The following is a 25,030-nucleotide window of genomic DNA, read 5'->3' on the forward strand; positions in this document are numbered from 1 at the left end:
TAGCGAACAAACGAATGACGAAGCTGCTGAAGCGAAATCAAAGTAAATTTTATATACCGTGATTCTCCTGTGAAATAAAGAAAAGAAAGGTGACTCGAATTCGTAATAATACTTTTACGCATGCTCGTTTAAAAATCCTTGTATATGTATGTTTTATCGAACACGATTGGACACCGATTGTGGCAGTGGCGGTGTAGGTATAACGCTGATACCACGCGAGTCACTTTTATTCGATCATCACGATCGCCAACAACCTGACACAATTTCTTTTTTTTTTTTTTTTTTTTCTTTATTTATTCCTGCAAAAGCTCTAGCGAAGCTATTTGCTTGCGACGCAAACAAGTTGAACAAAAAGAACGAACTAAGGAAAACGAGAAGTACGGAGACACAATTGATAACAATCTGTCTTGCGACTTACGTGCAGAGGCGTATCGAGAGACGCGAGAAGTTGCCCCCCCGCAAGGTTCCCACTCACCTGGAAATAACCGGGAAAAAAAGCGTGACCAACGGGGTTGCATGAGATGTATGGACGGGATCAAGAATAATTTGCATGGTGTCAACAACATTCTGCACCTCACAACGATACTTTTATAGGTTTCTGTTCTTCTTTCCTTTTTTTTTTTTTTTTTCATTTCGATAACAGTATCATTATTTATGATATGGATCGGACCGCGCTGAATCTAACAAGACACGCTCGAACCCTTTACAAATACTCAACAAGAGTGAACGATATATTTTATTCGATAAAATTAAAATTTATAGTAACATAAATGGATGAATAAAATTTATTTTAATTTACCAAAATTATTGAATGGGTCAAGTAGATATTTCTAATAATTTCTAAACTGGATAATTCCAAGTGATTCTAAGTGATTTTAAATACTCAATCTTTTACATTCATATGAAGCTACTTGACCCTTTCAAGATGTTTGATTCTTCAATGATAAATACTGTACAAGGTAGATCATGCAATTCATACATCTTCGATGGTTGGTGGTAGAGCAATACGATGCGGGAAAAGACGAGATACTTTATCTATGATTAGGTTATCATACAAAGTACAAGAGACGGGACATCGGTAAAATTTCTTCTTTATCCGTTTCGATTTACAAGTAGGGAAAGAAATGGGGAATATACAATTCGAGTCGTACGTGGTTCGACAAGTACTTACAACTACATTGGGACTGAAATTTGAAATGTCGCCACTGACCTGAACAAGTATCGTGCGAGTTTCTACACAGAGAGCTTGATCCCATCCTCGAGTTAAATCGAGCGGTTCGGAAGAATCGGTGAAAACAAAAAAGGTGAGAAAAAGAATTTCGCGCGATGAGTGGGAACCCTGCTCACCGATGAAGGGAAACGAGAAAAAGGAAACGAAACAAAGAGAGATAAATGAAAGATCGGTGATGGTGAGAGATCAGGCGCCGAGATACAGGAACCGAGAGAACAATAAGTTTGTAAGTAAAATAAGAAGAAAATTGCGTAACGTGTCACAGAAAGCTGTGTTTAAGATTTTTGCTCGGTCCAAATTGGATGTTTTGCAAGACTTACTGCGTTTCTACGGATATGCTAAAGACTTTATTGTGAGGTTCTGTTTTGGAGGGGGCGGTATGTTCGTGGCTTCGCCACGTGGGGGTGGAACTGTAAAATAAACCAGAGATGAACTAGTGAACCGGAGAAATGAAAGGAGAAAATCGTCGATCTCAAACAAAAAGACACCTATTGAATCCAGAATCGTTCAAGAGCGTGGCAGCTCGCGATACTCGCGAGAAACAACCCCTAGAGGTTTCTGACAACCCCCAAGAACGCATTCTCCGCTTCGCTAGATACGGACAACATTAACAGACTTTTATTTTCTTTTCCATTCCATCTTCATTCAAATAATGCAAGATGACGATCCGAAATGAATAGAAAAAGAGAAGAGAACCTTAAAGCGGCAGCACTATTCTTTCAAACAAGCACCTGTCTTCGAAATATTCCCTGATAAAGCCGTAGACTGAACTTCGTTTTGGAACACAGCGTCTCTCTAAACAACTCTAAAGAATTCGGTCAATTTACCAGCTATTTTTAAAAACTTTACATACTTGAACCTACCAGGTAAAATCAGAAAATGGACAGAAATATTTCTTGTCTTAATAAACGTGTGTTTGGCTTCCATGAAATTCTGCCAATTCATCACTTATTTTTAGAAGAGTCGCGTCGTTGAACTTAACGGATAAAATTTTAAAAACCAACAAAAATATACTTATCACGCTTTCCCGCTGTGATCCTCATATGATAAAGAAATAAATCAAATAAATTCAGTGTGCTCCCAAAACGACGCTATGATTCAGCCAAGCTATCTCTCAATATAATTTCTTTCGAGGTGCTTTATCTCACGAAGGACGAATAATGCTCTCGCTTCAAGAAGTTTTCGACCGACAGATTCGAAGTGACTTGTTCCAACACTTACTTCGGCGCCACGTCAGAGTATCTGGAATAATGATGATAGTGGGACGTGCTCTGATGCGCTTCCGGGACTCTCTCTCGTTCGCTGTATCCACCCGCTGGACCGTCGTAGCTTTCGTACTTTGCATAAGGGTCTCTGCTGTGCGACACGTATTTCTTGTCGTGAACACTGCAAGGAAAATGAACGTTTCAGTAGAGTAAGTCACGGGTCTCAGGGGCACTCGTCATGCGAGTTAGAGAGTGTACTATTTTGCTAAGCTGTTTCTGCGTGTTACGTGTATCATTAATATCCTAAGTAGCTTTGGTACACGAGACAAAGGGCTAACTGCCACGCCACTAAATTCGTACGTGTGTTTCTGTGTGTATGTATGTATGCATGTGTGTGTGTGTGTGTAAGAAAGAAAAATTCCATTTTTCACACGACTAATTAAAAGCTCCGAAAAACGCGAGAGCGTTAGTATATTAAGAACATTAAATGTTTAACACCTTCTGGACTGATTCACATAATATATTAGGGATGATAAAATGTTGAATCACTGACTTACATGTTTGTTTAGTAGACTGCAAATGTATATGCAAATTGTATATGCTTGAATGTTTGTACATGCTTAATAATGTACATGCTTATATGCAAATTTCAATTGTGAATGCAATTGTAAAGATGAAAGTTAAGTAAAGGATACTTTTGATATCCTTTGGATACTTTATGTGTATATTTATAATATCTAATGCACTTTGAATATTGTATCTTTCTGAATATTTCATATATTCGTACTCTGGATATTCTATATATGTATTTTTGCATGTCATAAGCAATCTGTGTATTTCTACATCTCTTAATTTTTTTATAAATACACAAATATGTTCAGTTTACATATTACATAATATAATACATGTGGTATAAGAAAGTCGAGAAGGTATCAAAGTTCAAGTAGCAGATGATTAACTATATATTTTAAAGATTTTATACCTATGTAATTGAAACGATATTGTGGGATCTGCAATTAGAGTCATATTGCGTATAGATCACAGAATTTTGTTATTTTAACAATTGAGAAACTTTCTGGAAAAAGGATCCACAAGAGGGAATAACGAATTGAGTAAGTTGTATTACAAGTTTTAGTCCTAGCGTTTTAATATTAGCAACGTTTAAATTAATAATTATAATGACCCTTGAAAAATTTTAAATAGATAGTAATTGAGTAGAAAAATCATTTGAAATATATATATTTATCACAGATATATAGACCCGTTTTTTAGAAAGGTTCTAAATTTTCCTTTTCCCTCTACAGTTAGTTTCTTCAACGAAGTAATTCTGATCCCACAATACGTTAGCTAGAGTGCTCGTCGTGTTAGAACTAATCATGCAGACAAAGAGTAAAATCGTTCTAATCGATCAAATCACTACACGATTTCCCCTGGTACACTGTGTCTTTCTGATCGCGAAATATCTTAAGTTGGGGCGTGAAGAGTAGTGGAACGTGAAACGGACAAATATATTGTGTTCACAGCGTTAATGAAGGATTCACGTGCTATACGATCAACATAATTCAACATGCGAGCAACTTGGCTGTTCTTGTTGTATACTTACTGAGTAAGGGGTATGTTATCCCTGTCTGCGTACGCGTCATACAAATATTCACTGGAACGGAGCGTGTTAGCGGTTAGATTCCAACAACCATTCCACACATTAGACAGCTACTTTTAATTTAATATGAACTACTGCATTGGTACAATGAAGAAAATTCGATCGTCTTATATAAATTTACAAATTAACATAGAAGTACGCGGGCTGAAAATCATAGTAATGTAAGGTGCAAGTCAAGATTTTGAGAATTCGTACTTAGTTATGTATTTCAAATTTTGAAAATATTATCCCATTAGTCCGACAATTACTCGATACGTTTTCACGGTTCGAAAAAATATAGAATTTTTTATGATAATAAATGCAGATGGACTCACTTAAGTACATCACAGCGATTCTCAGCTCTTCGACATATAAATTGAAATTATCGGCCTAAGAATCCATAAAATTCAAACTTTTTATGTATTTAGATAATTTGCAAGGTAAATCGAAACTTTATTATATAGGTAATTAATCAGAGAAATGCAGAACAATAAATTTTGAAATATATTGAAGATATCGGACGATCGAATAATTTTCACGAAGGACAGAGTTTTCGAGCCAAACATTATTATTCTCCTGTTTCGTGGTACGTTCTTGCGAAAAGAAGACATGTACGATTAACGCGACAAAAGTCAGAAAACAATTAGTTCATAGCTCACGGCACACCGAGGTAGAATTGAGAATAAAGGCGGTGAGCTTACAAGGAATAACGCGTTCGTCGATTCGCACGGGATTCGCTCTAGAGAATTGGCGATGCAATTTTGAGACTCGCTAAACAAAGTGGAAGGATAATTCATGCCGAGTAGAAAATATCGATAAGAAAGATATCGCAAGCGCGAATATGTGCATGCTGAGGATAATATGGAAGCTCGATTAACTACCAGACTGAGACAGAAGGCTGTCAACACTTTCTACATAGAGGGTGCTCAGAATCTGCTGGCCAGAAATTAGCGAAGAAAATCATAGAAGCGATTGTTTTCAAGTGGATGTAATGTTGTTTCTAATTTTCCTAATATTTCTTCGAAATAATCAAGCCAATTGTTTATCCCTAAACTAAATTTTCGAACGAACTGCAATTTCTTCTGTTCCTTTTCGATTTAACGAATGATGTGAAATAATCCCGATCTCACAACAAAGGACAGTTTGGGAATTTAAAATCGACATGCACCGGACATCTAATTATATTTTGGAAACATTTAATAGCGTTGAATTTATCAATTGGGTTTGAACGATATAGAATGAGAGAAACTTACGCTTCGACTAGAGGTCCTGGATAGGGATCCGATTTTTGGTACAGCGCGCTCAGTTTCACGCAAAGTACTATGGTTGGGATGAAGAGAATTAGACACCAGCCCACACTCACCCAGAAACCATTCTGTGGATTACGAGTAGAAGTATGATACGTTGTAATTTTTGCAATTTATAAGAATGATTATATACAGAATAAAGTTGATCAATTGCTTACAAATGGATCTAGAACCCGGTTGCATCCTGCGACTAGCGTTGCATTATACGCGTTGGAGACTGGAGCACATCTTCCTACGTCCATCAGCGCGTGATGGATAACTAGCTCGAGGAAGTCATCAACTTGACGAAGGAAAGCGTTTCCAAATTTGGTTGCCAGCTATAATAAAAAAAGCGAATTGTGACGCAGTTACTTTGAAATTACTATCTAAATATTCTGAAATATTTCCTACATTTGATTGTAACTTAAAAGATATAAATAAGTAATTGTTCACTTATACTGTGTACTTTCATTTCCTACACTATCACTATGATTATTCTGAAAATGCTTAAAATTCTTAGGATGTCTATTTTTAACAAAGTAAAAAGCTTTAGTATTTGATGCACAATGTGTGATTATAAATTTAGAAGTCTATGCATCTTTTAATGAAAAGTACTTCAATACTTTCTCTTTCCATGAGCTTATTCTAAAGCTGAATGATATTCTTCCATATTTTTTCACGGATATCCGTCAACTTTAATGTCTTTCCAAATATTGTTAGTAATTTTAATTGACGAAGAGATATTCAAAACCTACTTGTTGCACGTATTCTGGCCCGTCTTTATTCAAAAACTGCTGCGCCTTCGTCACTTCGTTAACCAGATTATGAATAGCTTCCGCCATCGAACTGTGGTTAAACTTTATCTTCTCTTCGAGTGTCACAGCCTTTGTAACCAACTGTTCGCTAAGCATTCCCATGGGTTTCACCAACTGGTCATGGTAATATGCCAAGTCCATTGCGTTTTTCTCCAAACTGACACGAATGTCCTCTTGCCCCTTGGGCAATTCAGCTGACACATCCAATAATTGTTTCGCTAGATGTTCCAGGTTGATGTTCGTGATATTATCTGCGAGGATCTCCACATACTGATAGAACTTGATGTCACTGAGACCACTTTGCGCAAGATCGTTTAATTTCGACTTTGCACTATCCGTGAGGATCACCACACCAGGTGAGAGACTGATTTTGCGTCGTAATTGTTGGATTGTGTTGTTGATGTCGTAACGGCCGGCGTATTCGCGCAACGAGCCTATGTCGAAGATGTTGCCTACCTTCAGTACATTGTACAATGTTTCGTTTCGATGGCAGTGTCTGTCATGAAGAAACAATGGAACTGTTTTTTATCTTCGATAATGTGAGAGACGGGGAAATGCAAATAGCGGTTAATAAGCATCTTCGATTGTAGATAATCTTTTATAATCTTCATAATTTTTTAATAATTTTTTACTATACACTTACGTGATTATGTAGCTCATATTCACGTCAGCATTAGGATTCTGTGGATACAGCTTCTTTTTGATCTGCACAATTTCATCAACTAGGGCGAACATCCTATTATCCTGCGGATTCTTCAAAGGTTCACAAACAGCTCTTTGAACAAGAACACCAATGACCATGTGTGCTACGGTTATCACCATTAGAACGCTCGTTAAGAGGAAAATTATCCAAACAGCCCTGGGAAAATTCCGCAAAATGTTACCGATATCTCGAATCACCAAGTGATACAACAATTTTAGCAACGTTTTTAAAAGCTTACATCATAAGAAATCGTGCTCCAGATCCTTTGTTACAGCAATCGTCCCCATAGCCATCAGGTCGCTTTCCGCAAATACCACAAAAGAGACCGAAAGTCAAACACATTAAAACTGTTAGTAGAATTCCTGATATTCCAAGGCCAAGATAGTATCTGGAAAAAATATACATGTCAGAGAGAAAGGGAGGGGGGGGGGGGGGATAAATAACCCATACCGAATATTTGAGTATTTTTCTGAGATAAATATTCATATATTGGGATAAAATATAATAGAAATGTTCAAATACTCGAACAGAATAGAACAGAAATATGCAAATATTCGAAGAGGAGAGAAACGATTCGGTCGAAATGTACAATATAAATAAAATGTTTTTCATTGTTTCTCACCTGTACGGTATATACTGATCCACGTGCTTCCATGCATGATCTACACCCTTCATGTCCTCGTTTATCTCAACGCCTATCCTATCAAGGAGCACTGTCATATTCTTCGCCAAAGCATCCATATGCACGCTGACTCTTCTAATACTCGCGCTCACGACAGGAATGGTCTGGTTCACAGCATGTTGAATGTCTTTCTGAATCTTCATGAACGACTCTTTGCCCTGGCTCACTTCCGACACGATGTTGCCTTTCATCAGCATCGTAATGTTGTTCAAAGCGGATGTGACGTTTGGCAACTGGAAAAAATCATGTACGATCGTTCGATATAAATGATCAAAATAAAAATAAGATTGTTCGTATCTATCGGAAAAAGAACGATTACGCCTGAGATGACACATTAAATGAGAACATTGTAGAACAGTCAGAGTATCGATATGGAGAGTGTCATGCTTGTGTCTATTTAAATGGCCAATCCCCAGGTATGTTAATGTTAACGATATGTTAGAGAAAAAGAGAGAGAAAGAGAGAGAGAGAGAGAGAGAGAGAGAGAGAGAGAGAGAGAGAGAGTGTGTGTGTGTGTGTGTGTGAGTGTGTGTGTCTATGTAACTGAAAAATGCATTGAAATGTATCAAGTCTCTTAAAAGCTCTTTGTAGCAGACTGACGGAATGCATAGAGTGCTCAGCTGGAAACAAAGTACGTTTAAGATGTGTTCGACAGGTTTCAATTCAGAAAAACGTAGTAAGAGAAAACTCAGTGCAAAATAGGAAACGTTTCATTCCTTCTAGACATTTTCCGTGTATGTTACACGCTTAATTAAATATGAGTTGTTTCTAAAAAATGTAAGTCTCCTTTCCTCGTGGCTAGGTTTAAAGTAAGGACAATAATTCGAAATCATTCTAGACGTCACACACTTAACAGAGGTTGTCAATTAACGATACACATATCGAACGTTTACACATAATCGAAAGTTGATCATGCTTTAGCTTATGACTTACAGACTGAAGCTATTTGGTGGTAAGCATGGAATCAGATAAGTTTACACAATAATTCTATTCGTAAACCAATGGCTGGACATCCATAAGATTAAGAAAACAAACTACGTCTGCTAGACCGCTAAATGTATAGTAACATCGCTCAGTTTTACTTTTACTAAAATTATTATTATATCAAAACAGAAAAATGATTGTCTAATTTCCATTGGTCTACTACTTGATTAGTACAGAAACACAAGCAAATCGAACAGGTTTATTAAGATTCATTTTCCTTTTTTTATAAAGTTACAGAACCAGCGAGACAAAAAATAAATAAATAAATAGGTAAATAAATAAATTAGAAAGTAAAAGACAAAAGAAAGTAGTGTAGTACTATCAAATCGATGCAGAAATGATGTCACAACTTCTATCGCGGTTTAATGTGAAGAAACCGAACGAGTAATAGTGGATTTTATAATAATCATCATACCTTCGGGAAGTATCGGTCCATGTACTGTATACATGTAAAGAAAAAAGAAAATTAGATGCATGACGAACAATAACGATTGACGAACAGAAGCAATAAAAGCGGAAAATACCTTGTCGAACTCCACTTGAACCGACATTTGATTCACTTTGTAATCATGCAGCACCTGTTTGCAATTTTGCGTCTTGCAAGCCGCGAGCGTATGAAGGAGATTGTTTTTAACACCTCGTACAACTGGAACGAATACAAAGTTTGCTAAGATATCGTTCTATTAAAATATTCACACCTTTGTTAAGTATTGAAACGCTTCTAGGGAAACAAGGGCAGATCTGACTATATTAATAGGAAATTATTAAAATCTTTGAGAATTGTCGATTCATTTGGAAGTTTAGATTGTATAGAATTTCATATAATCCGAATAAATTAACCAGGAAGTATTGAAATATTTAGAATTTGGAAGTTTAAATTGTAAAGAATTCATATGTTCGATATGTTAATGATATAATAATTATATAATATAATAAATTTCTTTAATTATATCTACTGTATATCGCGATTGTGATTGATTTAGTTAATTTTAATATTCGTATTATTAAATTTTCTACGATATTTGTATTAATATTGTAATTGGTAACATATCTGTTGTGTCTATGATATTTGTAACGTGTTATATTTCTTCTACTATAATCTATCATATTTTATATATTGTTATTTAAACGCACGTTGCAAATGATTATAAGCTTGGCTATTTGGTTCATCTTCAATTCTTTCAATTTCAATTTAAATTGTCGTTATCTTGTACAAATAAAATATGGATCAATCATCGTGTTTCAAACGAGGTCAACAGATGTTTTAATATTTATAAATGGAATTGTACGATTGTAATAGCAGTATTCGGCATACTATCGATATTCCAACGATTAGATAAAGATTAAAAAAAACGTCCGCTATCAAGATTACAATTTTTGAATAAAAATTTCTGAAAAGTTATTATTCAGATAAAAATCGAGGAAACTTCTCACATCAAGAATATACATAATATTTTGAGTAACAATTCCCTAGAACGCCAAGGTCATTAAATAAAAATCGAGAAGATTTCTGGCACCAAGAACATATAAATGAAATTTCCAACACGAATTTCTTAGAATACTACAAAAAATGAAATATCAACAATAAAATTCTCGGAATAAAAATTTCTCGCGTCATCATCGAGTCTTCTTAGAAATCAAATATGTGGATATATCTATGGTATCAGAGGAATCTGTACCGATGTCCAGTTGACTAGCGTTGGTCCTTAGATCGCGGGTGATGGTCTGCATGATCTTCAGGTCCTCTTTAATGGACTCCAGGCCAGCGACAATGTCGCTTAGATTAGTCAACGAGACCGCGTGGGAGTATTCAGCGAGTTGTTCAGTGACGATTCTACCGCTGGCCTGAAGGATGTTGTTGAGATTAATTTCCAGCTCGTCGAAATTAGTCTTGAGAAGGTTATCGATTGCCTCCTTTGTGTTGCTCAGATACAGCTTCACGTCTTTCAGGCTGATTTTCACATTGTTAGGAAACTCCTTGGTCCCATCCTGCATGTACTCGTTTGTTACAAAGGCGCAAACCACGCCAAACCTGAAAGTTACATCGAACCGTGGCTTCGCCGTGTTGTCTTTTATCGAGGGAATAAACAAATTGGAAAGCTCTCTCGATTGGGCTCATTTCCATTACTCTTGATTGAATGTATTTATGTTTTTGTCGATACATTATTTATTGATACGGATATTCATTTGAACATTCCTTTGAAATGCATATTGGCCAAGTATAAAAGGAAATACGTGTATATATATATCAGTTTATTTTAAATTTATAAATTGGAGAGGGATTAATGAGAGGAAATATCGTTCGACTATTTATTTGGGTCAATGATTAACTGAAAACTCGAGAGTAATCCTCATTATCGAAAATGCATTTAACTTATTTAATGTTTGTTACCGTGTAATGCGATATTATTTGAAAATGGAAAGAGTAATTGGAATTAAATCGTGGATATTCGTGAAAATCCATATTTTTACGAAGATTTATTTCATCCATTAAGTATCGTAAAGACTATATCTTGAATATTTTTACGTGTAGAAACTTTTTCTAAATATATAGTCCGATTAAAATAAATCGTGAGAAAAGGAAATACTTACAGAATAATAGTAGCGACCGCAATGAGCACCATGCTCAGCATCACTTTCCTACAATGATCGTGTTTCTTGTCAAAGGGTTGACTTCTGGCGCCACAATGGCCAGCACACCTGCAGCAACAGAAGAACAAGCCTACGCAGGGTAAAATCGCAGCCAAGAGAAGTCCAACGAACGTTAGGCCAGCTAATCCACCGTAATGTGTCGCAATTATTTTCCATTGAGCCAAAGAATACTGAAATGTTGGTACACCATCCACAACAGTGAACATTCCTGCAACAAAGAAAGATCACTGTCATGTTGGTAGAGCTAAATATCGAGTAATAACAGATTTTGTTCTAAAATCTCTTATTTTAATTTGTTCTAAAACATCATGCATAATAATTTTTTATAAAGAAGATCATTAGACCGAGGATTCATTTCTGCGATTTCTTATTTCTATAAATACAGTTGGAAAAATGGAAACCCAGCTGGAAATTTGCTCCACCCACTAAACCATCGTAACGACCGCTTTATTTTGAGTATTCTGTATAAATATTTTTAGGGAAGGAAAATTGAAGTACGGAGAATAACAAGTAGAGTCATTGTTACTTAACGATTAAAAATATTTTTAAATTATTATTAATTATTAATAGTTTTAAGTTATTATTTCTAATTATTTAAAAGTAAAAAGAATTTCAGACTGATGACTTTAACAGAGAAACTTAAAATTTATATCTCGATAGTGGATAAGGTAGAAGACACGAATTTGTAGTGTTTCGAAAACGTCTGAATGTCAGTTACAAGAATATGCAATAAAAAATTCCAGGCATCCATTAAAAAATGTTTAAATGTCACCTTTATAGGATATTTTGAGACTATAGCGAGGTCAAAGAAAGAAAAAAGGTACGGTATGCCCCTTTCGATACCGTACGATTTCTGTCTCAAATATTTTTTCTATCATTTCAAATAAAAGAGTAATTAAGCATGAAAGAGTTAAATAGGACACCCGGTTATATACCAAAATCATTTTTTACACGAAGATCGTTGCACATTATGCTAGTTTAAATATAGCGTCTCATTGACGAAAAAAAAAAAAAAAAAAAGAAAGGTGAAGCACGGAAGGAGCGAACAATCGGTGAAAGGGAAGAGAAGAGGAGCAGGAGGAGCAGCGGAGAACAGACATTAAAGAGCATATTTTCCATCTGCAACCCCGATACCGCTTTTTAGGGCGAGAACAACGGAGAAAACGGGGACACGGTCGGATGTAGGACGTAGGTCAGGAAGGGTTGCCAGGTCGAAGGGTGAACGTAATGAGAACGGAGGGAGGGAAATTTATTTCCTAGTTACTCCTGGGAAAAATGGATCAAACGTCGATGACCGGTCGGCGATGGATTAAGACCCGTGGACCGCTGCATTGATTTTCCGATGCGCCATGCGGTAGACATTCTACAGGACACACATGATCGTCAAGGTTATCCTGCACAACAGGCACTCGTCAAACGATTAGTATAACCGTTCGAAAGAAATCAATGTATCCTCAGAAGCTTTGCTTTTGTTAATAAAAGATCTGTCTCTTCGTTCTTCTAAGCTTGTCTTTAAAAAATCAATTTCGGAGGAAAGGGAAAACTTGTGAATTTTGTGGAATGTAGCTTTATTTTACTATTTTGTACCTATTCGATTTAGTATTTCATATCTTGTTTACTTGTCCGTTTATATTTTCAGATAGGTTTCAAATACGATCGATATATAATCACGACAGTCGCGTCTCGTTACGAAATCTTAAAATGTTTCGTATAATACGGTAAATTCGTGAAAAGATTCCGCAAGTGGATATTCTATAAACGTGTTCCTACGAGTTTGAAATATTTTCAAACTTCGAAGAAAGATGAGGAATAGGAACAAAATTTTCCATAACACAATTAGCAAGCATCTTGGCGAATATTTATGCAATTACAGAAAACTTGAAGCTGCATATATGAAGAGAATGCATGTTATTACATAAAAACATATAAAATATTCAAAATAAAGCGTTTATTATGATATGTTCACTGAGTGGAATAAATCTCTATTTTTATTTTCATTTCTGCAATTGCATTCGTAAAAATAAGAAAGATAATCTGCCACGAATGCAATCGTCCAGTTACTACGACATGTCGCCTTGAACGACATGTACTGTTAGAATCGAATGCACGGCATGGTCAGGTTAAACCGTTTCATGCAGCTTTTGCGGAGACTGTACGACCGCAATAAATCCACCGGTGCACATGAATTCGCGTGATTCCTCGATATGCCAAGCGGCAGCTTGCACCAGTAACTTTGCGATGCACTACGTTTAGAAACTAGTCCCGACGTATTGATAAGGGTTCCTTTTGCATACGAATTGTTCCTGGCGTTTTACTAGCCGATTACCTCGAATCTCCATACCAAATATAGATCTTCGTTTCACTTTTTCTATTTCCGACCAACGAAATTAACATTGTAAAATATTACGTACAACACACACACATACATAGCAACTAAATATAAACTTAACTCTATTCTTAGATTATATTATTATATTAGATTATATATAGATTTATATTATTATATTTGTATATCTTAGATTTTTCGTAATATTGGAACAAAAGTTGACGAAATGGTTTGTACAATTTCATATTATAGAACAAAACCAAAGATACAAGGAACAAATATGTTCCTCTTTCAAAGTGTGGAAAAAATTAAATTTCCTCTGAAAATTATATTTTTGGCTGTGAAAGATAGATTCTTGGATTTTTCTTTATTTTTGATTATTTATATTGATCTGTCAGGTATACTATGCACAAACTTATTTGAAGTTTCGTGTTGAATATCCGCCCACACAGATTTTATCCTCTTTTTTAGATTCAACGATATTTTCTGTAGGTGGATTCTCTCGATCCGTGAAGCATTTTTTGCTAGCATTCCCCGCGGATTCTCGTTTGGGCTGAGATCAGGACTTAATGCTGACCATGGTAGTGGTTTTATTCCGAAATCTTGAAACTACATATTTATCGTGGCAGCTAGATGAATAGGAGAATTATCTTGTTGAAAAATTGTCTTTTTGGTTCCTAGTTCAGTTATGAAAGGCAATAATTTGCCGTGTAACATCTCCCTGACAACGACGGTGTATATGCTTAAAGTATCATGTGAATTAATACGATATCATTATATTATATTATAATATTATTATGTATATTTTATAACATTTATGTTACAAACTATGTTAAACTGAATTTTCTGTATTATTCATACGCTCGTATGGACACTGTATTCACAAAAATATGAATTTATATAAAACTCGGCAACCTAGCGAAACGTTAATAATACTTGTACCTAACATTTTATATATTTTATTTGCGATGAAATTAAAAATAAAAAAAGCAGTCACAGCCATTTATTATTTGCACGTGCGATGCACTGTACGAATAAAAAATTTGATATTTTATTCGAAGAAATATTATCCCTGCGATATAATAACAATATCGATACAGGAGGGTAATATTTAAATATCTTGAAAAATGGGGCATTTTGTCAGATCGAAACGAACCATGTAATTCATGGCTCGAGCAGCAGTTCATCCATTTTTTCATTCTGCGGCTAGTTGATTTTAATTTACAGACTCCAACTGAAAGCTTAATCGGTCGCAACGAAATATTTTCCACTGCGGTGCATCCAATCGGGGAAATTTATCCAAAAGAATTATTCAATTGGAAAAAAATAAACACAGTTACACTCGTTGCGAGCTTCCATTTCAACATTTAAATACTAAATAAAATTAATCGGACCGTAAAAGATTAAAAAAAATTTTTTCCTAAGATACCTACAACGATGCAAAAAAGTATACTTCTCTTCGTGTTACCATAACTAAAGAAACATACATTGTAAATATATCATGAACTGTACACCTTTCCAACGATGACGTATCTATGACTGATTGCAGTGTCCTGCCTTTTTATCGGTGAGAAGTCACAAAAAAGCGAACACTAATATTCGTATTTTTTCCGTTTTTCCTCATGTTAACTATACTTTGTATTTTCTCAACAATAACAATGAGAATGATCTGCATTCTACTTCCACTGTATGGTAGAGAATTATCCTGCATCAAAAGTCAAATAAAACCAATTGTGAACTATCTACCAATATATTCACCAATCGAATTATTTCTGAAAATTTTTTCACATCCTGTTAATGATGTTAAAAAGTTCAAAGTTACCGAGGAATAGTATTTTTTATGATGATATATCATACATAATAATTAATATAATCGTACATGAAAAAGCCCTGAACGTATCCAAATGTCTTTTTATTTCTTTATCTGTTGTAACATAAAGAGAAGTTGCAAAGAATTGTTCACACCGCTGTAGATATTTTGCGACACGCTTTTGATTAATTTTTTACGGTTCAGTTAATCCTATTTAGCAAACAAATGTTGGAATGAAAGCTTGCAACCACTGTAACTACGTGTTCGCTTTTTCCTGGTTGAATGATTCTTTTGGTCAAATATCCATATATGTTTTATACGTATTTTTCACGATGATTTTCATCTACGAAAATTGAAAAACCTCGGTTAGATTGTTTCAACGTTTGACGGAAAAGAGATTCAGTGGTGAACAGGGCAATTTAGTGGAGGTCAGTGCGAACCAATTCTACGAATTGTGGGACAGAGAGCTAGTCAGTGATAGTGAGTGATAATAGCGTGAGCAGTAAGAGAGTCGTTAACGCTTTTATATGCGAGTTTGTATCAGGGGAACGCAGGGAAGTGCTTGTTCTTGCAATCGTTCCTGGGGGAATAGTCGACGATGTGTGTTTCCGTTGAAAGTTTGCGACGTATAAAACCATCATAAATGAACGCATTTTTAAACATTAAGAAACTTACAGCAATTAGTATCCTCTTTTCTCCTTGTTAATTCCTAAATAGAGTTCATGATAGTTTGATAAGGATCTTTTACAAAATGAATTTCACTGAGTGAATGAATATTTAAAAAAATTTAGAACATTTATGCCCCGAACAAAGTAGAGTGTAATATCTATCGATAAATACAAGATTTTCTGTAAAGAAAATTTCACCGAAACAAATACATCTTGTAATAGATTTTTTAAAAATCTAAATGAAAAACTACAAAACTAATATTTGTTTTCCGGGGTTTATTCTTTTATTTGCTAACATTATATATTCAGCAAATGAGCTTTTGCACATTACCAAAGAGTTTCTCAATTTTTCTGAAACAATTCTTTGAGTCGTATCACTTTTGAAATACACGTCTGGTATTTGGAATAATATACCTGTATGATCTAAAGCATAAAATAAAATAAAATTCCTTCTAGTTTTCAAACAAATGTACCGAGTAAGTGTTTTGACTCAGCTTTGTTTATGAGCAACATTGTACATCCACTTCTGAAGTCTATCTTTTCTACGTTCCTCCACAAATACTTCCTTTTCTACACGATTCGCGAGATAGAAATACCAAAATTCATCTCTTAGGACATAAAGAATGGATTCTTTTAATATTTTTCATTCTTCCTTACGTAAAGGAAAAGTTGTACGAAAGCGGTGTTTATTCACGACACGTTTTAGCTACTTTTCCCTTCGCGTGTTTTGGCTGTGTTACTGGTATCGCCGTAACTTCCAAGATAGTGGATATTTGTATCGCCTGTGGATCCTTTTCATACTTCTGCTGTCCGCTATCCACCAACTTTCGAAAAACCCGAGCTGTCTGATAAATTAGTACGTCTCTCGAAGACTCCTGTGTAATCTGTTAAGCAAAACCGCACTGAAATCCTCTTCATTGGAGAAAAGAAGCAGAGTGAATTTAAAGGAAGTTCAGTTTCCATCGCAAGACGCTTGCTTCAACGAAATCCACTTCGCATAGAATTTTTAATTTATCGAAACATCTTAAACTCTGCGAATTAAGAGAAAACGGAAATGAAAGAAAAATAATATTTGCCGTAAGTTTGTACAAATTTGTACAAATCCATCGTTGATTATTTCGAAATAAAGAGAAACACGAAGAAAAAAGGGAAAACAGAGGAAAAATAGAAAATTTTAATAGAGAACTCAGTTAAACCGAGCTATGATACTTTTGAAACACTTGATTTATAATAATAACTAGAGAAGCTTTTGAAAAATTGCAAAATAATAACCAGAAGATAAAAGCTATGGAAAAAGATTAAAGTGTTTTTTATTTTCATGCTTATGGTTGGTAATGTAGATGTTATAAAAGATCACGATAGAAACCTACGACAGGGTATTAGCATAATCACGGTGGAGGTCAATGACTGGGAAATCGATCGAAACCCTGGACGACAGTGAGTCTGTTGCACCGGTGCAACGAGCGTTCACCTGACTGTAATGCCCTTCTTTAATTATTCAAAGGATTTTCCAACCGCAGTTCTTTGACCCACGTTCTTTATTATTCACCACAATAGATTTTTATATTAATCATTTGCCAATTATATACACGAGGGATATTTTTATATTGAAAAAACAACGAGGAAAATTAAAATTAGCGAAATGAAATTCTTGCGATAAACAAGAATTTGTTCTCCTTCAATAACGATAAATTATCGATTTTATATCAATCAGATACTAACTATGTATGTACGAAGGATAATAACGAATAAGGTCAAAATTACACAATTAGGATTTCTATAATAAACGATGAATTCGTTTTACAATTAGACTACTAAAAAAATATTTATTTCAACAACTCCAAATCTGGTAATGATGAAATATATTAACGTTTGAATTTGATATTTTTGTTTGAGAAATCGCAAAAATGTTCGACTGTTTGTGGTTGATAATTTTTATTTGTCATTTCTCGTGTACTTAATACCATTACACGATGTCTTGATACAACGTAACCATGGCTTTGTAACACGAGAAAACCTCGACCTCCGTGCTCAGTCGATTTCCGGTTCACAACGATGCACGAGGAGTAACCAGCAACGTTAGCGGAAGATCACCTTTCTGATGAAACGCTTGAACACATACACGATGAAAATAATCTAATTAAGAAATCTAATTCAAATATCTAATCAAATTATTCTTCGCATTTTGATAATCAACTTATCTATTTCATCTTGACGAAAGTTTCGAAAGCGAAACTTCTTATCTTGAATATTTACTTTTTATCTTATAACCAACGTAAGTAGATTGAATTAATTATAACTAGAGCGGGGAATTGTATGTAAAACGATTTTCCATCTAGGTTCTATTTTCTTAATTACGTTCTGAAACATAATTTGCATAAAATTCTGCGAGCTAATCTTAACGCACGCTGTTTAAATAATAAACGTAGATAGATAATAACTTGGATTTCGAATGAATTCGATCGTTTATTTTCAACTTAATTTTGTTAAATTGATATTTCAGTGTTAGGTGAACTTGATATTTTACGAACATTGATACAATGGAGCTTATCCGAATAGTCTAATATCTGAAACATAATAATTTACAAAGATTGGTAGTTTAAAATAAAGCACATGATATGGTGGTTTATAAAAGGTCGTCCACGCGCATCTCTTTTTAGATATCATTGGAAATTCTATTCTAAGATCATGACACGAGCAACTTTGAAAGAAAGATTTTCAATGAAATAGAAAAAGAAAGTTGTCGAATAAAAATATGATAATCTTGTTCAGATTCACACTGATAAATGTTCCGATAACAGACTGTTGTATTAATCTATGTTCTGATAGCTGAAGTTCTATCGTGCCAAGAAAACGATTGAGAAATGGTATGAAGGTTTCCAGTACAATTAAGAGTCAAGGCTGTTTCACAGTGTATTAAAGAAGCAACGAAAAACAAGGGAAAACGGTTTTAAATCCGCCCAACCGAGTCGCTTTTCACGTTATTATCCGAGCCTTCCCTCCTGTAATTCCAAAGGAGGCGATCGCTATTAGTGTAATGAAGAAATCCATTAACTTTCAATACGGTATATATTGGTACAGCATGTATTTTCGTCGAATATTTCCACTTGGTTGCCCGTTGATACGCGATGTTATCGATTTATTAGCTCATTGCAAACTTACAAAGAATTACACACTGGCTATCGAAAGTATTTGAACACTTACCATAGGAAACTTTTATGTTCGTATTACACGTATGTGCTATGAGAAACATTTTGAATCTCACTAGCACTGTTGTGATTATGTTGCGAAAATATAAAAAAACACATAAAATAAAAAATATTATGGCATGTAGATTTTTATGAATAAATTATGTCTGTTATACTAAACATTTTCAAGTTTCATCAGCATCATAACGAAATACACTTGTTATGATTATGTTGGTATAATATGAAACGAATCTGAAAATGTATATAAAAATTATGAAATTTTTAATGAACAAATATTACTAATGTATTTAATAAAAAATGAAAATACAGCATGAATAATTATCTAGAACATATAATGAATGTTAAATGTGATCCCACTGAATAGTACGTGTATTAATGTAATTTTCAATAAAAAATCAGAAAATTTCTATTCAAATTAATATTCACATAGCCAGTGATAAAGAGCACACGCGGGAGCATATAAAAAAATGTTGAACTCGGAATTTAATATTCCCGAGAAAACTTTATATACCTTCATATATTTTATAATCTTTCAGAACTTTTGTTCTGTACTTCAACGTACTTAATACATTTATAAAATGTTTCTACAAGTGTTCGAACACTTTTTTCAGTCACTGTGTATTTAATCCAGAAATTAAATAAAAAACAAGTCTGGTGATATAAAAATTGCTGCTTCAATTATTTTTTCATTTACAGACAAGAAATTCGATATACCAGCGTAACGAAATACCTTTGTGATAAATTACGAGGGACGGCAGTGGAGAAAAAAGTCCATTGAAGAGGATCCACATGATTTGTAACTCGAGTTCGCGTCGTTCTTTTCCCTTTGCTTCGTTTTTCCAAGGTCCGCTAGACACACATCTCATTATTTTCGAGGACAAAGTGGTTCGCGCTTTCCTCCCTGACTAAAAACCCGAAGACACTTCCGCTTCTAGTCTTGTCACGCAGCTTTCGCCCCCTTTTCGTTTTATTTTTCCGCGGCGCGCCTTCGTTTGTGAAACAAGATTATTCACCGTGCAAACGGGTGCTCGAGTCGTTAGGAGAAATCTTTATCGACGTTGCGATTAAAGTAAATCGCCGCTTAATTTCTTGCAAATTATTCTTCTCACGATTCGCGATTAAGCGAAATTATCAATCGATGAATTTCGAATAAATCGAAAGGAAGTTTTAAGATGTACGCTTTTAGGGGAGGCGTGAACAAATGAGAAGATGAGAAATCGGAGATAATTAGTGGAACAATCGATACATTTGCAATTCATCATTTTTTGTTAGAATTGCAATCTTTCTCTCAAACTTTCGTTTCGAGTATTTTAAACAATCGTGGAAATGTGAAGATGTTGCAATAATTCGTAGCAGAAATCGAAATACAGTGGTTTTCAATCTACGAGAGACAGCAATACTTTTTTACGGAACTTTTTTACACTTTTTTTCAAAAGTATGATTCTTCTCAACTTCGTCCACTGAACGATTAAAATTTATCAAAAAGGATGGATTAAATATTTGCAAACTTTTTTAGATGACGAAAGCTCTTTTGTCCGCTCGAACAGGTTTGAAAAAATTAATTCGTTTCATAACGCTAGCCTGGTCCAACTTCTTTGGCAAACTTTGAGCATCAAACAAATTGCGAAATTCTACTGATTTTTTTAATAAACTCAATAAGTAATAAAAATAGTAAAAAAAGACGAACGAGTGCCTTCCTAATGAAATGATAAGAAGCAAATTAGTTTCTCACGTTCTGTCAATTAATTTCTATCATTTTGTAGATAAAGCGAATCCCCGCAGTAAACGTGTTAGCTGACGATGTTCGAAATTCCAAATTGTTTCGGTTGTTGAATACACAGCAAGGTTTGAGCCGAGACTGACATGTTACGAGGAGGACAGTGGTCTGGTCGAAGCTTCCGGTACATTGTCCGAAAAGGAAACATGATCCTAGGACGTGGAGGAACGTTCGAGTAGTCGGTGAGTTGTGGCAAGTTTAAATGAAAAGAAAAAACAACCGAAAAATGAAAAGAAAGGAAGTTATAAACTGGAGATATTTCAGGAGTCTAGTCTTCCTTGTAATTAATTATTTTTAGCGTTTCTTTTTTTAATCGTGGATATAAGGAGATTGAATTGGAGAACGAGACAAAGCCAATGGTTTTCTGTTACACGATCAGGGAAGCGTGATGCGTATAGGAAAAAAAAGGGGTGTACTTGTATCAAGGAAGCCAATAAAGCTCCAGGTGAAGTGCTACAAGTATTGCATAACGCTGTAAGACGATAAATCCAAGTTTAGAATTGTCTAATGTTATCTGTCATCTAGTAGACCATGTGGAAAAGCATTCTTTTACCATTCTCTTATGCGATAACGAAATACAACGTGTCTACGTATTTCAGAGACATGATTTCTCGTTAACTTCCAACGTAAATGCGTGTGTCTATAGAATCACAAACGTTCGATCGAATATAACTTTGCGTATTTATAGAACTTCAAATGGCAGTTGATATTAGATTTATGCAGATTCTGAACGGCGACGTGATGGAAAAGTAATCTCAGATATTCTGAAGATGACGCGTCTTAAGGAGATTCGCCGTTCTTGAAGAATTGTAGGTTTTGAAAGCTCGACATTTCGCAGCTTCTAAACACGAAAGCCTAAAAATGTCCACGTTTTACGATCCGAAGGCTGGTAATTTTACGGATTTACAGATGGGAAATTTGGAAATCTCGAGGTTTCGTAGATTCGAAAGCTTGCAATTTTGGATATTTTAAGATTCGGAAAGTTCGAAAGTTCTTAATCAGACGGCTTGAGAGTCAGGAAATTTCAAGACTCGAAACTTTGCAAACCGCACGATTGTACGATAGGATTTAAACGATTTAAAAATCTGACAGCTTGAAAATTCAAGTGTTTGCGAATTTGACAGCTCGAGGATGAAAAATTTGCAATTTGCGCAATGCGTACATCGCGAATTTCACCTAACAGTGCTCCTTCTAACGTCCAAATAAGGAATGAAAAATGGTCTTACACGTGGAAAGGCGAATAATTTAGGGAGGCAGTTATGCAGATAGGAAGGGCAGGCGATATTACGGTACCTAACACGTAACGCGGTTATAAGTCAGAGTCTCGAAACGAGGCCTAATAGTGGAATACGGCTTTCTCCGGTTGGAACGAGGTAAAATCACCGCGAGGCCATTCCGGTAATCGCGGCCGTCCACCACTGTCCTTCGTCTAGGAATATGTAAGCGCTTAGAAAGTCATTAACGCTTCCCACGCGGCTCCGCTGCTTGCACAATGCGCCATAGACTCGTATTTATCGATGAATGTAACGAGATACGAATGCAACATAATGCAAGAAATAAACATGCAACGTCAATCATCGAGCATATATTCGAAAGTTTTGCCTGGCAAACAGATTACGTGTGCTTTTTCATTCATGCTGTTACGTAGGTAAATCATTCAGAAGCAACGGAGCAACTGGTCAAATTCAAAATTGGAAAACGGAGAAAAGAGATGACACGTTGCAATTTCTATTTTTCAAAATTTGTCTCCGAATTTACTATTACTGATACCGTGTGCTTTTCTTTTCTTTCTTTGTTTGTCGATGAACAAACGTCTGAAAGCGAGTCACTTATTTCCTGAAAATCGAACGTTAATCACGTTGGTGTTCGATGAAATCGCGAAAGTGATCAAAAGTGGCATTGAATCGTTTCAATTTCTGAGAAGCTGGTACAGTGAGTCATACAAGTAACGATGTAGATGTTTGATTTCTTTTCGGAAATCTTTTTGTATGGAAGTTTCGTAGACCGAGACAGACTTAATATTTAATGCGATTAATAAGAGAAACGTGGATCAAGGATGTAACGACGAGAAGTAACGGGACTGATTTCAACCTCGACAAGTTTCATTGGAATTATGCTGCTGTCGATAATCTGGAAGGAATATCGTACTATGTCTTGTGAGTTAGAAATAAATAATGTTTGAAAGGATGAAAGAATAAAGTACTGAATCGTTTTTTAACAACAAAAAAGAAAAAAAAAGAAAATTATTGCAGCAAAACATTTTCTCTTTCGTTTTCTATTATTCCTTATTTAAGGCAGTTGTGTTTCACAATATCAAATTTTCAATTTAACATTTTTTCGTATGCTCCTATGTACACTTTTTATCACTGGCTATGTCAGTATTAATTTAAATAAAAAATTCTCGTGCTTTACAGTAATTACAAGAAATTGAGGTACTACGAACTTTTACAGTTTATTAGACTGTAAAAATGAAAAGTTCGTTATACACCTCAATTTTATATAATTATCGTAAAACTCAGGAAATTTTAATTCAAATTAATTAATCAGTGATAAAGGTCAGTGTTATATATTACTAAAAATTATAAGGAAAAAGTTGAACATCATGCAGAATAGAGAGAATAATAACATGTTTTATTTTGATATAATATTTATGAGAAAATATGAAGTTGTGACGTTATATATGGAAAAATAAATTTTCGTTTCCTAAGAAATGTAAAGCTTCTGTTTCTAATTTACAAAATTTTCGTGGCCCAGAATCTGGTCAACCTTCTTTTTAAAAATTCTTTTTGAAACGAGAATTTTGAAACAATTTCTTGCATCGATGTCTTTAAATTAATATTTTCAGTTGCCACGGTTGCTTCCTCCTTCTTTCTATTGGAATTCACAAAACATACAGTTCCACGTATATGTGCATGTATGTTCTTTATTCAAGGTTTCTATTCTACCCTTACTTTCTCAATCTCTTTGAAGTTCGCATTAGAAAATTGCACTCGCTCGTTAAAACTTGGGAACTCCGAAAGTGGATAACTAACAAATACTAAGGTTTGGTAAAAATAAGAACGAAGTCAGAGAAAAAAGTTAGAGAACAAAGTGAAAATTTATGAGACAGCTTAATATTTGAAATCCCAGAAAATTTTCGTTTATATATTTTTTATTTCACTTTGCATATTGCTTATTTAAAGTTCCAGTTACCATTCTTCTCTTACTTTCTCGATTTCTTTGAAGTTTGCCTGAAAAAGTTGCAACTTGCTTACTAAAACTTGATCACTACAAAAATTAAGTTTGGTTCAAAAATTAAGATGAAAGTTATAATTTATGAAACGACTTGATACTTGAAACGTGGAAACTCTCGTTTCCATCTCTCTTACAAAATTAATCGCGTTTCTATCTATCGATCGCATTAAATATGAAAAATTACTTAAAAAGAATTTCCAAAAGGATTGGCTGAGATCTGGAACGACCAAAGGAAACTATCAGATATCGAACGTCGCAAAAAAGACTGCGACTTATATCCAGATGAACGATAATTTCCATAGGTTACGACATCGAGACCAGATGAGAAAACCTACGCGCGGAATGAAAGTAACCGAGAAGTCCGCAAAACACAGGACAGAAAGTATCTCTCCTCCGTGGAACAAAACCGCAGCCAGAGTTGCGAGAACGTTATTCTACCGGAAGCTGGGGGTTCCCCTAACACCTAGACAAAACGAAAGGGAACAGATCAGGGAGAGAAAAAATGGAGGGAGACGAACAAACACCGGTTCAGTGGACTCGACGATGAAAGAAGACGATGAGATCACCTGCGAGAGCACGGATGAATCAGCGACTCGTGTATCTAGTGATGGGACTGAATTGATGATACTCAAACAATTTGATACGCTGTAGTGACTCACGAAACTATTTGGACACTTTGTTATAGAAGACTTTTGTGTATGTGTTGTATATGTTACGTAAAACATTTTCAAAATTCATTATCATTACAATGATACATACTCGGGCGATCATGATTACGCTGTTGATAAAGCTTGAAATAAATATGAAAA

General features: G+C 34.9%; 1 protein-coding gene across 6 annotated transcripts in view; it reads right to left on the reverse strand.

Moving 5' to 3' along the window:
- The window catches only part of LOC139993121 (prominin-1-A), a 72,166-nt gene that overhangs the window by 5,892 nt on the left and 41,244 nt on the right, over positions 1 to 25,030 (reverse strand). The window contains exons 2-14 of one of the 6 annotated variants that reach the window (XR_011801296.1): positions 11,138 to 11,405; positions 10,225 to 10,577; positions 9,070 to 9,191; positions 8,961 to 8,984; positions 7,502 to 7,794; positions 7,118 to 7,267; positions 6,820 to 7,035; positions 6,117 to 6,672; positions 5,541 to 5,699; positions 5,329 to 5,450; positions 4,040 to 4,090; positions 2,453 to 2,617; positions 419 to 475 (exon numbers count right to left, since the gene is read on the reverse strand). Coding sequence is in view for 5 of the 6 variants with exons in the window: in XM_072014567.1 (XP_071870668.1) it covers positions 1,552 to 1,641; positions 2,453 to 2,617; positions 4,040 to 4,090; positions 5,329 to 5,450; positions 5,541 to 5,699; positions 6,117 to 6,672; positions 6,820 to 7,035; positions 7,118 to 7,267; positions 7,502 to 7,794; positions 8,961 to 8,984; positions 9,070 to 9,191; positions 10,225 to 10,577; positions 11,138 to 11,405 (2,569 nt within the window). In the remaining variant the exon portion in view is untranslated. Of the gene's footprint in view, positions 1 to 418; positions 476 to 1,551; positions 1,642 to 2,452; positions 2,618 to 4,039; positions 4,091 to 5,328; positions 5,451 to 5,540; positions 5,700 to 6,116; positions 6,673 to 6,819; positions 7,036 to 7,117; positions 7,268 to 7,501; positions 7,795 to 8,960; positions 8,985 to 9,069; positions 9,192 to 10,224; positions 10,578 to 11,137; positions 11,406 to 25,030 lie in introns of all 6 variants that reach the window. The other 5 variants (XM_072014567.1, XM_072014568.1, XM_072014569.1 and 2 more) reach the window with 5 other exon arrangements.

This window comes from Bombus fervidus, chromosome 12, assembly GCF_041682495.2.
Source record: "Bombus fervidus isolate BK054 chromosome 12, iyBomFerv1, whole genome shotgun sequence".
Taxonomy (NCBI): domain Eukaryota; kingdom Metazoa; phylum Arthropoda; class Insecta; order Hymenoptera; family Apidae; genus Bombus; species Bombus fervidus.